The 15156-nt window shown below is 39.8% G+C and overlaps 3 protein-coding genes across 10 annotated transcripts in view; 1 reads left to right on the top strand and 2 right to left on the bottom strand.

The window, feature by feature from the left end:
• The first annotated feature begins 1172 nt into the window (after window positions 1-1172).
• LOC148321465 (CMP-N-acetylneuraminate-beta-galactosamide-alpha-2,3-sialyltransferase 1-like) overlaps window positions 1173-15156 on the top strand; it is a 52682-nt gene continuing 38698 nt past the window's right edge. For 3 of the 7 annotated variants that reach the window (XM_088318600.1, XM_088318601.1, XM_088318598.1), the window contains exons 1-6: window positions 1196-1345; window positions 2264-2626; window positions 3163-3197; window positions 6976-7028; window positions 10125-10980; window positions 13736-13818. The gene's annotated coding sequence lies outside the window, so the exon portion shown is untranslated. Of the gene's footprint in view, window positions 1346-2263; window positions 2627-3162; window positions 3198-6975; window positions 7029-10124; window positions 10981-13735; window positions 13819-15156 lie in introns of all 7 variants that reach the window. The other 4 variants (XM_088318604.1, XM_088318599.1, XM_088318603.1 and 1 more) reach the window with 4 other exon arrangements.
• Window positions 3373-6201, bottom strand: LOC148321466 (CMP-N-acetylneuraminate-beta-galactosamide-alpha-2,3-sialyltransferase 1-like). The gene is made up of 6 exons (XM_088318609.1): window positions 5811-6201; window positions 4848-5044; window positions 4567-4734; window positions 4310-4355; window positions 4093-4212; window positions 3373-3656 (listed from the first exon to the last, which is right to left on the bottom strand). The coding sequence occupies exons 1-6, from the start codon at window positions 6060-6062 to the stop codon at window positions 3489-3491; spliced, it is 951 nt and encodes a 316-aa protein (XP_088174735.1). The 5' UTR covers window positions 6063-6201; the 3' UTR covers window positions 3373-3488.
• On the bottom strand, window positions 9614-12605 carry LOC148321467 (CMP-N-acetylneuraminate-beta-galactosamide-alpha-2,3-sialyltransferase 1-like). 2 transcript variants are annotated; one of them, XM_088318610.1, is made up of 7 exons: window positions 12421-12605; window positions 11293-11507; window positions 11031-11218; window positions 10510-10689; window positions 10344-10389; window positions 10149-10268; window positions 9614-10030 (listed from the first exon to the last, which is right to left on the bottom strand). In XM_088318610.1, the coding sequence occupies exons 1-7, from the start codon at window positions 12428-12430 to the stop codon at window positions 9872-9874; spliced, it is 918 nt and encodes a 305-aa protein (XP_088174736.1). In that variant the 5' UTR covers window positions 12431-12605; the 3' UTR covers window positions 9614-9871. The 2 variants fall into 2 exon arrangements, with proteins under 2 accessions (XP_088174736.1, XP_088174737.1); XM_088318611.1 differs by having other exon boundaries at window positions 9933-10030; window positions 10149-10224.

Raw genomic sequence — 15156 nt, forward strand, 5'->3', positions numbered from 1 at the left:
GGCCGTCAGATAACATACAAGCCTTAAAACCAGAGTGGGGGGAGGAGGTTCTTTTTGGACTCAGGTGACAACGTCAAAGTGATGTTCATGAAAAATATCTGCTGAGTGACATTCCAAATTAGACTTGATTTTTTTTTTTCCAGTAACTCTGCAACTCTTAATGGCTCACTTAATTGCTTTCATGTGCTGACCGAAGTTGAATTGTTTGGAGCGGAAAAAGGAAAATTAACGTGCAGAACTGTTCATCTGAAAAACATGATGTGCCGTTTTTAGACGGTGTACATTGCAAGAGCCTGCGTAATATGTATTTTATGAACACGTAGGTTAAAAAAAAACAAATAAACTAGGCAGAATGAAAAGCAGCAGTTGCACGAAAAGAGCAAATGGGATCACCAATTTTCATTTAACCCAAGAAATATTAATGAATGGCGCTTGTTTTAGATTCTTTTTGGACTTCATTTCAAAAGGAGCGCTTCATATGGATGTTGAATGTTTATTTGATGCATTATAATTTTGTCTATATTTTTTTTACGTACCCCAAACAGTCAGGACAGGACAGCCACAAGATTTTCTAATGTTGAAATTCAGAAGTAGCATTGTATATTATTTGTTAGGATTTTACTTTACATGACACAACGTTTCTTAACAATGGTGACCGATTTTGATTTGTTTTCCCAAAATAAAAAGTAGCATTGCAGCGTTTTAGTACCAGCTGTTGTGAAAATGCGCTATATAAATAAAGTTATATTGTATTTCTTTTTGTTTTGTTACAATTTTTATTTGTAACCTTTGTTTAGTCTACATGACCCAATAATGTTACAGAGTATCACTCCTATTTTGATTTTAAGCAAAATATCGCTTTTTATAGCGTCTATTTTGACATTTTTTTTTATGAATGGACCCCTCCCCTTTTTTCTTTTTTTTAACAACACGTCAAATTGCAAACACACGTAAAAGTTTGGATTAGTATTTCAAATCACTTGAGCTAAAAAAAAGTCAAGTGTAAAAATATGAATAAATTAAAAAATATCTATATAAATGCAAATTCCTGCAATCCAATCATCGCGACGGTGGGCTGGACTTCGTTGCCATGACACTGACGTCAACGTTGGTGTCGAGTAACTATAAGGTCAAAATAAAGACAAGTGAATGGAAGATGGTAGAACGTGTGTGTGTGTGGCGTGGGGGGGTGAGGGAAGGGGGGTGGATAAACAACAGGTTGACCCGAAGTGGACGTGACGTATCCCGAATGACTTTTAAAAATAACAGCAGTCTCGGATGGACGTCGCCACGGCGGAATGAGGCTTTTTATTCGGCCCGGTGAGGAGACGTCAAACAACACAAGGTTAGGGTCACGGAGAAGCTAGCTGAAGCTTGCTATTAGCCTAGCACAAGCTAACACTTTGATTTTGTGGCTTTAACCGAACGTTTGGTTGTACAAAGTTACTTTCGATAATTCGCCTGCTGCAAGGGGAGCATTTCCACGCGTTGGCGTCGTGAAATGGCGACTGCGTGTGCGTTCGAGTGTTCTTTTTCGACTGTTTAGGGTCAGCCTTTCGACACTCGCTATTTGGCCTTTGGTTAAATTTAACCCAGCTGTTTGCGTTCGGTGACGTCACTGCACGCTCCGTGCCTATGACGTCGCGAAATGTTGCCATTGTGGCGTGCAGCAGGAGCGCTTCGCGTAAACACGCAAAGGTCACGCAGTCGCAGCTGCCAAGGTGACGGGAAAACGCTTGCAAATGACGTCACATGAACGTGATGTTTTTAAATATTTTTTTCCCCTTTTTTTAAGTCGAAGCGTCATTGACATTAACATGAATGATGTTGGTAAATTGTGTAAGGTCATGTAAAATTACTAATAACGCGTGTGCCTGTGCGTATACATGCACACAGTAAAATGTATTTGTCTTCTGTGAAAGTTGATTTTTCTTGACGTTGCAATATTTTTATTTTTTCCCCCAGATCTTGATTAAAACATTCTCATAACTTTACAACCTAACAGAAAAATAACTTTAATCTTGTAATGTTACAACTTCTTGTCATTGTGAATTGCATGCATTCTTGTAACAGTTGGACTTCCTTCTAATAAGACAAATGTAAATGTACGACTTTTTAGGGAAATATGTTAGTCTTCATAATACAACACAATGTATTTTCTCAAGTTTGTTTCCCCTAAGTATTTTATTTAGCACGTGACAACTTTTTTTTTTCTTTACTTTTTCTTGTAGTAGTATGACTTTCTTTTCTTATTACTTTAAAGGTCCCTCACCTCCAAACTGTTCAGGTGCCCCAGGTAGTCGAGGGGCTGTAAACATCCCCGACTGGAAGCTGTCTTCGCAGCCGAGCTTTCAGTCTGATGTTTGCCGTCGCCAGCTACTTCCAGCCACCTCCTCAATGGACCAAGGCGACGTTGACTCTCAAATCCGGGCTCAATTCATGTAAACATCCTACACTCAGCTGGAATCCACTGCAGAAGTGGCTGAGAGAAGGGTGTTTACGTGCGCTGGCTTGGAACTAACCAAGAGCAAGTAAAACCACCTTTAAAGTTCATCATGTCACACCACTGGGAATGGAATCGCCGTTGCCTTTAGTTTGCTTTGATGGGGGATTAAATAAAGAACTGGTCTGTCACATTAAAGTGTTTTTTCTTTTATGTTGAAAAACTGCCACCGGGTGATTAATTCGTGGAAATTGTCAAAGGCAGCTCTCAGATGTGATGACGCTTTTAGAAATAAAACTCTAGTGTTTCTTTGTGTTAAATTAATTTAAACAAGTCGATTCCCTCCATTGAACTGATTTTCTTCAGAAGTAAATAAAATGTGCAAATGTGTTTGAGTCATAACTGAGAGGCAATAGTGCCTCTCCTGAACTTAATTAGCTACAATTAAGTCCTCTTTGAGGTGAATAATTTATAATAAAAAAATGCAGTGGCCATGGCATTAAAATGTCCAACTTGTTCAAGTTGCACTTACCAATGACGTCCACTAGATGGCAGCATGACGCTTAATATGAGCGAGACACCGAGAACTGCCTGTGACACTTGTTCCTTTACAATTTGTATTTGTAGTTTTCAATAAAACATGCATGTGTTGCGCTGAATCAACATTTAATTCCACATTCCTTGTTTTGACCTATTTTGTTTGTTTTGGATTTTCACAGTGTAAGCAGTTGATTTGACGGCATTTCCATTTGAGGTAAGAGCTTCCACGTCTGTGGATTTTTTTTTATTTTTATCCAACGCACTTCGTAAGCGTTTGCTTCAGCAGGCATTCCAGGAAGACAATGTTTACGCGAATTGCGTGTTTGTAATTCTGTGTTTTAACCGTCAAAAGAAAACTTATTGCGGGCACTGACAAAAAGTTAAGCACATTACATTAAAATATATTTATTGTCCAATGAAGAAAATATAAATTCCTTTTGGTTTGTATTTAGTTATTTCAACAGAATCCAACAACTAATGCAATTGGCTCAGAAATCAGCGCACGTTAGAGTCCATTAAAAAAAGCAACGATCTTCTTCTTTTTCAACTCCAGAATGACCTCGTATTCCTTCCAGCCAGCATGAGGTCCAGTTCTAAAGTTTTTGTTCATCAGGGTCTCGAAATAATGGCCCCAATTTCCACCACTGTCGGCACCAAACCCAAAAATACTGACCTGGTGGGAAAAACAATTTTAGCATCAAAAGAAGTCATATTTTGGTTGGAACTCGGTTTGTTTTTAAATCCAGAATACAAAGTGCCATGTTTCCTTCACAGCTACATTTTCGCTGTGTCCTCTGTCATTTTGGCACGTTTACAAATAATCTGGACACTGTTTGATTTGAGTGAGTCAAAATTAATTATTTTAATTGAAAATTTTAAGAAACTCCCAACCTATCAGTAAATCTGACATTGTTAATGGTATGTGGCTCCCTCTAGTGGTACACTGACTGAACTAGTTTCTAAATACAGTTCACCTGCATTTAATTCTTCTTCTTTCTTCTTTGAATTATTCATTAAAATGTTAAGACTGGGCCTTATCCCTCCCCAAAGTTTCACAGAAACCTTTTTAAACTACATTTCTTAACACAATAAACTGAAGGGATGCCTACCTCATCACATATGTGCAAGCTGAGCATCAAGGCCAAGAAGCCAGTGGATGGGTATTGGCCTTTCTTTCCCAGCCACATTTCATGAACATATTTCATGAAAGCCGGGTTAGTTATCACCACCTGTCAGGAGTTAGACTCTTAGAAACTGAAATGATGGAGAACGGTCTCAGAAGAAAAACAAAGATTGTGTCTGAGATTATTTCTAGATCGGACTCACCAAGTCCTTGTTGGCAATCCTCTTTGGGTTCGCCTGACCGTTTTTTCTGTTGAATTTAAATACAGCAGTATACACATGTATCAGAATAAAATGAGGGGGGGAAAAACGCTGGTATTAACAACCCTGTCAGTATTTTTTTTTTTTACCGGGCAAATTAAAATGCAAGTGGTCCCTCTCACATATTGCCGTGGTGCAATTTATTGTCCAAACACTCGAGAGTGGCTATACGAGTATTGCGTTTCAGTGGCGACACCTACCGAGGGGCGAAATTCCCGAGCAGCCAAAGCATGTCATTTATCTTGAACGGTATGAACACGAGATGAGTGCGGTTGTCCAAATGCGTGGCGCTTTCTGGATACATGATGCGATGAGTTGTCTTTGTGCCAACGTCTGACTCGTAGCCCTTGGTGGGCCCGCGATTAATTCTACAGGGATGTCGAGAATTGAAGTCGTTAAAGGCTCGGCCGCACCTTTTTAGAGTTTTTAACGAAAAAAACTCAAGGCACCACTGTACAAGCGTGAGGGTTCTTCGATTTACCTTATTACGATGTTATGACCATCGATGAGCGGTCCGTAGTGCGATCCATTGAGATTTCCCGAATTGCCCACCACCGCACATGACCTGCAGCGGCAGGGCGATTGCTGCTCGATTGGCGGGACGCGTGGAAAGATTGTGAATAGTTTGTTGATAGTTTGATTAAAAAAATTGAAGGAGCGCTGCTCCTGCTGCACTTTCTGAGGAGAAGAAAGAAAAAAAAAAGCGACATGAAGATACAAAACTCAAAGCTCTTTTTTAGATGAAAGAAGGTTAGCAGTCCTACAAATATTTGTGGATGTTAAACTGAGACAAATCCGATTTTTTTTTTCTAATATCTGCTCATGTGACCCAGACAGCTTGGATCAGTCAAAGTGACAGACTGACGTTATCGAGAAAAAAAAACAAAAAAAAAAAACATTTGTTCAATGGAAACTCTCACTCAAATAATTAATTAATTAATTGACAACAGTTGTGGTTGCTTTCGAGTGCCTTGTTGTCAGCTGTGGGCGCAATCGGAATAAATGTGCGTGTCAGGGTTGAGGAAGATGAGGACCCAAACGCAGGGAAGCCAGGCAGGGGTAACTTAAAGGGCATTTATTAAACAGAAAACTAAGGCAAACAGGGAAAAACTCGACAACGACAGGAAACTAATGATCGGGACAGGCGACAGGAACTGGCAACAGGGACAGGCGACAGGGACAAGCGACACTTAAAATGACAATGAACCAACAAGAACTGAAAGCAACCAGGGAACTAAATACACACAAATTGACGAGACAACGAGGAGCACCTGGACAAGACATGGAGGGTTGGAAGCACCGGATTGGTTAACACTAGGGCTTGGGTAAACGAGCACAGGTGGACACAATAGACAAGACGAGACAAGACACATGAACAAGGCCAAAACATGAAACCAAATACTAAACCAAAAATAACAAATACAAATCATGACAGTGCGTCTACCTTCCACCAGTTGAAATCCTCCTCCGACGTTGGGTTTGGTATGGTCAAAAACGTCTTTGGTGATGCATCCATCTTGGTTTTTATCTCCTCCTCGCCGTCAGTCAAACATTTCTGGCAGCTGCAGTCACGCGTCTGCTTCGGCCACGACCAATACCAGTTGGGCAGATCCCAATTGGATTTATAGAAGAGCCCGGCGGCAGTCAAAAACAGGATGATATTTAGGAGCCTGCCCTTTCCCACCGCGGGGAACATTCATGGGCCTGCAGGAAGCAAAGAGCGGAAACGTGCGGCAGAACACTTAATTCGACAAACTGTTAAATGCCCCGGCTTTTAACGCACAGAATCCGAGACGCACATTTTCACGCAATTTTCTTTTATCTGAGATCTGACTTGTCGTCTTTGAAGATGACGTGGAGGAATTCTTTGGTATTATTCGATTTACGTCATTCGAAGAAAAAAGAGATCAATAAATAAAGTCAGCATATTATAATGTATTAGAATAAATTCAGCCTGTTTTGTTTGGACGCTCTCCAATATTTCTGTAAAGTTTTTTGTCAATTATTTTAAGTAACTCCAAAAACAAACGACGACACTTTACTTGGATTTTTTGTATATTAAAACTTGAACATCACCACGTTCGTCTCTCGTCTGCTCCTCACGTGACAGAGACCAAAAAAAAAAAACCTTTCAAAGTCTCTGTATCAGTTACACAAAAAAAAGGTTTGCTCCACATTAAATCTCTACGGTAGCTTTTGGTAATGTGTTCTATGGTAAAAATAAATACATAAATAATCTTGCCATCTTTATGTTAAACAATAAAACTGAGGTTCCTTTTTTATTAATTTTTTTTACCTCGGTATAGTTTCGACGTGCAACTGCAAAAAGTCTTTTTTCTTCCTTTTATTTTAGTTACGTTTGGTAAGAGACGATATAACAGTATCAGAAATTCAGTTAAAAAATTAAACCATCAATCATTGAGCATTTCCTGATATTATAGATGCATTGTGATATCATGAAATAAAATAGTCCCAACAAAAAACAACAAATGTGTGTGTATGTATGTGTGTAATTTATTTCTGGGTATATAGTCAAAAAAAATCTTGTCTTCAATGTGTTAAATGATTAATAATATAATAATATATTTTTTTGTCATTTTTTTTCATAGGACTTTTTAAAGACCCCAAAGAAGACAGCAGTTGCACAGCAAAAGTAGTCAAGGTAAAAAAGAGGAGTGAAGTTATGATTTTGTATCAATTTTCTAATGCGAGAAAAGCTACTGATGACATTTTGATAATTTAACTGGCAGATTAGAAATAAAGAACAAATCACATCTTTAAAAAAGAAAAAAAAAATCACGACATTTCTCAAATATTTTGGAAGGGAACATAGAACCAGAAATGATTCATATCGCCTTTAAACAATTGTGGAAACGGGCTGGCTACCTGTGTCATTTTAGCTGGAAATCCGCCGCATATAACTTTTTGGAGATTAGCCCTGAAAACCTGTTCTTGGAGATATGGACCCCACGCGTCAAGTGAGTTGAGGCTTAAATAAGCACCTCAACAAAAGAAAAACAATCCGGCCATTGAATTCTGGAGCTGCTTGACCTGATTTTTTGTAATACGGTGTCACATCTTTGAAAGCTGATCCGTCAGCTAGCCACTCCACTGGGGAGTCTGACCAAAACTGCTTCCAAAACCGTTGGTGAAACTGAATCTGGCCAATACCACCGTGGAGGTGCTGCAATTTTTGTATTCCGATTGAAAAAAAAAAAAATAGTCATGCAATGTTATTCTAATGATGTTGCTGCCGTGGCTGTTTTCTGAGTTTTACTCTGCCAATTCTCTTAACAATTAGATGTTCTTTGTACCTTTGTGGGTGTGTTGTTTTCTGATGAAAGCTCTGCAGGTCCCAAAGGGGCGTGCTTTTCCTCTCCCTGATTTTTGTCCTCACCTGTTGTCACGTTAAAAACGAGTTTGATTGTATTTTTTTAAGATTGTCTCGTGCGATAATCATTTATTCGAAATCATGAGCTTACCTGTCACAGAGCGGCTTGGGCACCGGTGACTTCAGCGCGAAGGGCTAACGATCAGGTAGAGCAGGTAAATGGCATGAAGGGGGCGGATCGGGGGGGGTGGAGTATTTTGCCATCCAATAAAATATACAACATTAGCCATATAACGGCAATTCCGCTTTACACTCGAGTTTATTTCTCATAAGAGAGGCAAGGATGCCATTACGAAAAAAAAGCCGGCACTGTGGGTTCATTCTCCTTCGAACGAAAGTGGGTGTGGATCTAAAGCATTAGCGTCATGATGAATTTCAAAATACTAACGGAGGATGTCATGTTATCTGAGAGTGCATCTTGCATGAAACGTTTAAAAACACTAAATATCTGATATAAGATGGACATGAAAGACAAAATAGGCGGGTAAGACGACGAGCCGTAGCAGCGTTGGGTTTCATTCGTGAAAGTGACAGCTGGCATCAAAAAGTTGACATTTGCAGGAGAGAAGACCGACACAGCCTCCTAAAGTCGACGCTTTCAAAGAGATCAAATGACAACGCAAATGCGAGGTTCCGTTTTGAATATCGTCCGGAAATATGCAAAATACGTGTTTTTCTTTTCCATTTTCAACACCCTAAAGAGGTTAACCCGTAACCGTTGTCGTCTGTGAGTAAAACCTGTGTTATGCTGCATGATGACATTCTTCCAAACGATCAGTTGGTCACTCTCAGCGTTGGAATTGTTTGGACAGAAGCAACAAGAGCATAAGATTGTTTATTGTGCTTCAGGTGTGTCTCCATTGAATGACTCTTCTTAAGATGATTTGAAGTATTTGTGTTGGCATTTGGCGGCATGCGCATCTTTTGCGTTCTATACTTTTGAATTACACTTCATTGGAATAATACCTACCTATATTACCTACCAGTAGAGTATTGATCAGGGGTGGGCGAACGTTTTGATTGGCGGGCCACAATGGGTTCTAAAATTTGACAGAGGGGCCGGACCAGGAGTGTTTTGGTCACCTCACCTCATCGGAGAAAATAAATACATTTCATTTCAAATGAAAGTGAACAAAAGCATTGCGACAAAATATCTATCTTTGAAAAACCACACTATTTAGAAAATAAAACATGAACAAGGTTTAGTCATTTAATCTTTTTCAAGTTCGGCGGGCCCGATTAAAACGTTTAACGGGCCGCATGTGGCCCCCGGGCCGTAGTTTGCCCACGCCTGGTATTGATGGATGTACGAAAACCCTCGTGTTAGCATGTTAGCACAGCTGAAAATAGTTTAGCTGGTTAGAGAAACTAGAAAACTGACCTTCCTGCGAGCAGGTTGACTATCGGCAGCATTAAAATTTGTGGCGTCGATTAAAATCTCATTACGGTCAGGAAAAGAATTTTCATGTGACACCTAGACTGTCGATTCTTGTTCTCCGAAGTGAAGGCAATTTTGTGTGAGGGAACGGAAAATTTCCTCCAACGGAGACGAGCGCAAAAAGGCTGTAACCAGAGTAAAAAGAGAAGTGGGAGGCCCATGCTGCACAACTCAGCAAAAAAAAAAACATTAATACGAGTCTCTAGTGTGAGAAATGGACGCCTCACCGGTCCTCAACTGGCAACTTCATGAAACGGAAGTATCAACATGTGCAGTGGAGAGATGAATCCGGGATGCTGGCTGTCATGTCAAGACTGGCCAATAAAAGAAAAAGATTTTTACGGGTATAAAAAGACGTTGGACAGATGAAGATTGGGGGGGGGGGGTGTTCTGGACGGATGAATTGAAGTCGGAGGTGTTTGGGTCGAAGAAGCAGGCAACTTGTATTTTTTTTTTTGGGCAATACCATCACCAGATCTAAACCCCATCGAGTTTTTGTGGGAGTAACTTGACCTTTCGGTACGCGATCCAGCTTGTGGGAGGGGCTTCTAGAAGCTTGCATCACGTCATTGGTTTTTAGACTCGCTGAGGCTGAATTATTATTTAAAAATGGCTTTATTTATTTGACAACATATTTTCACCATGGCAGCTATTATCCGCTAATTTGGGAGACATTTTAATGAAAATGGATTTTTTGTTGCCAAGCCAGCTTTTGGATCACGTCATACTCCTGTTTTCCGTAGTGCAGTCCAGTTCCAAGTTTTGGATTGTTCAATCGCTGCCAGTAGTGACTCCAGTTTCCATCGCTGTCTGCTCCGTAGCCAAACACACGAACCTGGCAAGGCCCAATTTCAAACCAGTTGGCATTTTTGTCATTTTCTACTATCGATTCTTTTGTGGAACCTGAGCCGTGCCAATAATGTCTTCAGGTTCGACCATACGAAGGAAGTCACCTTGTCACACACCTGCAGGGCGAGAATCACGGCCAAGAAACCTGTGGAGGGATACCTTCTGCTCCTCTGCAGCCACCTTCGATGAACATAAGCAATGAAGGCCGGATTGAGCACCTTCACCTTTTTGGGAAGTCAAACAAACTTTTCTGATTTTGACGTGTTAAATAAGCTAAAGTCTTTGAAAAGAATACTCACCAGATTCTTGTTGGCTTTAATGGTAGACCTTACTGATTTATATGTCCTGGTGGAGATGACACAAAGGGTTGATTTTGGATGTAACTGACAAAAATGAGATGATCCTTGAAATTTCGGGCATTTCTATTGCTTTCTAAAATGAGAGTTGCGTAATTATTTGACTCACGGTCCTGCAAAACCTGTGGTGAGTGCTTTTTGTAGCCACACCATGTCCATGATCTTGAACGGGGACAACACAAGATGAGTGTTGTTGTCCAAGTCCATGGCACTCTCTGGATACATGAGGCGATGTGTCGTTTTGGTGCCCACGTCTTCTTCGTAGCCTTTGGTGGGACTCATGTTCATTCTGTGTAATTCAGTCAGGATATGTGCTCAGGATATTGTTGCGACTAGCAAAGCATTTGATTTGATTTTGGGAATTCTTTTAGCTCAATACTGTGATTATGATTTGGTAAATAATATATTTTTTTAAAGTCATCTTAAGTATTTTTTTTTTTATAAATTGCAATTAATGAATCTGTATTACAGTGGACAATAACTCATGTGGCTTTATGACTTTTTTTTCCTGATTTTTTTTATTTTGACATGAATGCCGTTTCTGCATAATAACAGTCCATGGGCAGAGATGACTGGCAATGTGAGTTTTATGTGCATGTTTACTAAATGAAGTTTATGTGTCCGATTTACCTCAACACCACATCATGGATATCTATCAGCCGTCCGGAATGCGAGTTTTTCAAATTTGCCGAATTGCCCACCACTGCACACGTTCTGCAGCGCTCCACTGGCTTCGCGATGGCGGGAAACGTCTTCAACAAGCTGTCCACTACTTTTTGGTAGTAATCAAAGCTCTGTTTTTCCAACGGCTGCAATTGCTGATACATAAACACAAGCAGGTGAGATGATTGAGTGGGACTTGCGAGTCCGACGGCAGATTCGCTTCACTCGCCTTCCACCAGTCGAACGCATCCTTTGAAATGTTATTTTCCCCCGTTAAAAACGGTTCGACTGATTTGTCGAAGCGTCGCTCGAACCAGGATTCCCCATCTGAACTTGCGTCCAGAATGTACTCAGAGACAGAGTCGCTCCAAAACACACACATGATGGTGACGATTAGCAGCGCAGATAGCACCTTGGCCGCGTAATTCATCGTCTTTCTTGTGGCTGCGGGCAGAGTTTCATTATTCAAGAAAATGTTCAGATGAAAACGCCGATTCACTTTTCTTAAAAGATGCGGATACTGGATTATAAAATGTTATTTTGATTTTACAACCGGTTTTGGAAACGTCTTAAATAAAGAGCATAATTCGATTGACGTGCTGATATTCTCACTCAAAGAAGGCTTGACGTTTTTCATGCTTTACGTGACGCTATTTTCACGTCATGCATTTGCAATTTGCCACAGAGAGGAACCAGATCACTCGATTATTGGCTACAAGTCATCATGATGCGCACATTTTTAACAGTTGGTCAAGAGTCAGGCTATTCATTTTTTTCTCTCTCTCTCTCACTTTGTCTTGCAAGTTACGAGTCTCGCGTTTTTTTATTTTTATTTATTTATTTTTTTATTAATTTAATATATCCCCCAAGCATCAATTATCCAAAACCTCAATGGCACCCACTGAATATAAATGGCAAAATGACTGAGAAATATCAAACCGTCGAGAAGCTGAACTAATTCAGGAACCAAAATTGCGCCTGTTATTGTAGCTTGTTGAGTTATTTGCTCTCATTCTATTCTTTATTTTAAGGAGTGATGTGATATATTTAATAATGTGCCAAAATGTCAATATGGCTTTATGTGTATTTTGTTGAATGTCATGTCATATTTATTGCAATGTTAATTATATTTTGTAACTGTCGTAAATGAAAACATCCTGAAACTATCGAAGTGTTATGTCGGTGCGGTGAGCAAAGAAAGAAATTTGGATTACGAAGCTGCCAATGGTACACATAGCTCGTCAGCGTTTTCTGTTGTCGAACCCCCCCCAAAAAAAGCGAAAGCAACTTCGTGCAGGTGCTGAGCCAAGTCAGGTGCTAATCAGTTTGTTTTGCCGTGCTGAAATGTTCACATTACCGGTTGTCATTTGGTTGGTTGCTCCGAGGGGATTGCTGACATGTCTTCAAGGAGGAAGGGCAGCACAAAGCTGAAAAAAACAAATGCAGAAAACCGAATCAGCATCACTTTTCAGCCATCAAAAACGAAGCTGTTGAACAAGTGGAATCCCTCGTGTAAAAAAAAGTGAGACATCTTTTGCTGGGTGTGGCTTTCAACAGGTTCTGCCAGTTATGATGCCGTAGGTGTCAACTAAACACAGCCAGCCTTTAGGGGAACACATTTTGAGTCTGGTTTGGAACTTGGAAACGTGCACTTGTTTGCTTCCTAAATGTGTTTGATACGTGAGCAATACAATACTGAGTGTTTTTTTTTTTTTTTAATTTAATCTTCCCAATGGAATTTTGAACCAATGGTGTTTCTCAAGGCTTACTCACAGAGACGCTGCTTTTTTTTGTTTTTAAACTCAACCTTTTGCTTTTTGTGGTTTCTTTTGTTACTCTGCTGTCAAAATGGTAGCTTGCAAGTCTTATTCTTTCTCTTTTTTTTTAAACATTTTATTTTTATATTATATATTTTTTATAATATTCATATGTACATAAAATATGAATATACGCGATATTCCAATTTAGAATACACCTTCTTGTGTCACGAATACCATATTGAACTACCAATACATCATTTTGTATTCATTTTGAACACATGACCTTATTTTCCCCGAAAACGTCGTTGAAGTTCCCCCATTCAGTTTTTGACAGCTTGTCTGTCTTTTATTTGCTAACCTGCTATCTTTACAAATTGTAAAATCAATTGATGTTAAAATCATACGGATGATAACATTTTGCTTGCTTGTTATCTATTAATTCGGCTCAATGCCAAGGGAAAATGTTTGACTATCTCCTGCTGCAGCCCCCTAGGCGTGACTCTTGTGTATCTGGAGTATCTAAGATACGGCATTGTTGATGCTGCTGCCGAGACCTTGGTGCCCATGCCAGAAAGTCCCTCAGAAAGCGTGTGATAGAAATAGATAACTTGAATGCTGCAGATGAAGAAAAAAAATAATAAAATTTAAAAAAATTCAATAAATTATCAACGTTACAGAATACAATAGCTTGAGTGCGGCCAACAAGAAACTATTAGTTTAGTTGACACGGAATGAAAATGAATGTTTGTGGATCAGTTGCCATGGAGGCAATGATATATCGGCACGTCCCTCGTGTTCTCTTACTCCTGCGTTAGAATTGCAATTTAATCTGGTAAATCAGGAAGATACAATTCAGACTATGTTATACTGCGCTACTGTACGTAACTAAATTATTTTATGTCACCCGGACAGATGACGGCATCGAATTGGCACAACCCCGAGGGGCTGGGCCAAGGAGCGTGGATTGAGCCTGTGACGTCATGACCTGACAAAAGGTAGACTTTCTCACTCTCTTGTATGCACAGAAATAAAAAATACATTCTTATTTAATATATATTCACAATTTCTAGCCTGTTGAGATTTTAATTTCCTAAATAATTGCATCATTGCGTCAGCATGTGACTTGATGAAACAAGATACTGCCCCTCCAAAAAATAGTCCCGCAGCAACACATTTTCCAAAATATTCAAAAATTTAAAAATCTCATTTTAACCTCACGAGGTCAATTCTGCATGAATTAAAAACATTAAAGCTTAATTAACTGATTCTCACAATTTTTAAAAGGGATAAGCCATAAATTGTTGTCCTCATGCACGTATTTGGCACATTTTACACAGTTCTGGTTCAACGTTGAGTCATATTTAAGTCATAGTTTTTGATTTATGAGGGTGAGGCACCCCTCTGGGCAACTTCCTAAGGCCACTAATGTTTATGTTAAACATGCTTTTGTGTTATGACGTTGACATTTATGACATACATTTATGTAATTGTTTGTTTCTTACCGCTCATCACCCATTTAAACGAGCCCCTCTGCAGAACTCCATTATTTTGTATTAGCGCCATGTTCACAACATCCTTTAAACTTGGTGAGCGATGACTTGCTTTTGCAAGTTTGGCAGCAGAAGAGACTCATCCATTTAAGTGGGAGAACTCGATTAGTTCTGTCTGATTTACGACGCGTGGGGCAGAGCCTTGCCGTTCATTTGCAGTTTGTGTAAGTGCATCAGTGTGAAACATGAGAAGGTGGAGAAAAATATTTGTTTAGTCAAAATAAGTGCGTGATGAATGCATGCCGTCGGGCCTGCTTGGGTGACTAGATGCAAATGTGAGCGAGCCGAACACCATGACGCAGTTGCGAAATGGATAGATATCGACCATAGTATTAAGAAATTATTTGATCCGAACGACAACAACGCAGCCAATTCCCTCTTCTTTCTCCGCTTTAATCACCATCCCATGAATAAATTCAAAAATGAGCTCCAATTAAGCGGTAGTTTCAGCTGTTGAGCAGTAACGAGATGCTAATGAAGAGCGCCAGTCTTATGCTGGAACCCGGTGATTGCTTTTACACTTCAGCCGCTTCACCTTTTCTGTCCTCTGGCACGCTTGACGGACTTGGATGGCGTTTGGTCACGGCAAGTCTTGGCTAATTACTATCAAATCCCTCTGACGTCTGTTTGCGCCGATAATTGCCGAGCTGCATTTTTAACCACGTCAATTGTTCCCATTTTCAATTTGAATATTTAATATCCTACTTAGAGAGGAATGCGGCAATCCTAGAAAGATGATTGAGAGTTCTCTATGCTGTAAGTCGGTAAACACAACTGACAGGG

The sequence above is a fragment of the Idiotropiscis lumnitzeri genome, chromosome 16 (assembly GCF_059441095.1).
Source record: "Idiotropiscis lumnitzeri isolate Australia: NSW breed Sydney's pygmy pipehorse chromosome 16, RoL_Ilum_1.0, whole genome shotgun sequence".
In the NCBI taxonomy this organism is placed as follows: Eukaryota; Metazoa; Chordata; class Actinopteri; order Syngnathiformes; family Syngnathidae; genus Idiotropiscis; species Idiotropiscis lumnitzeri.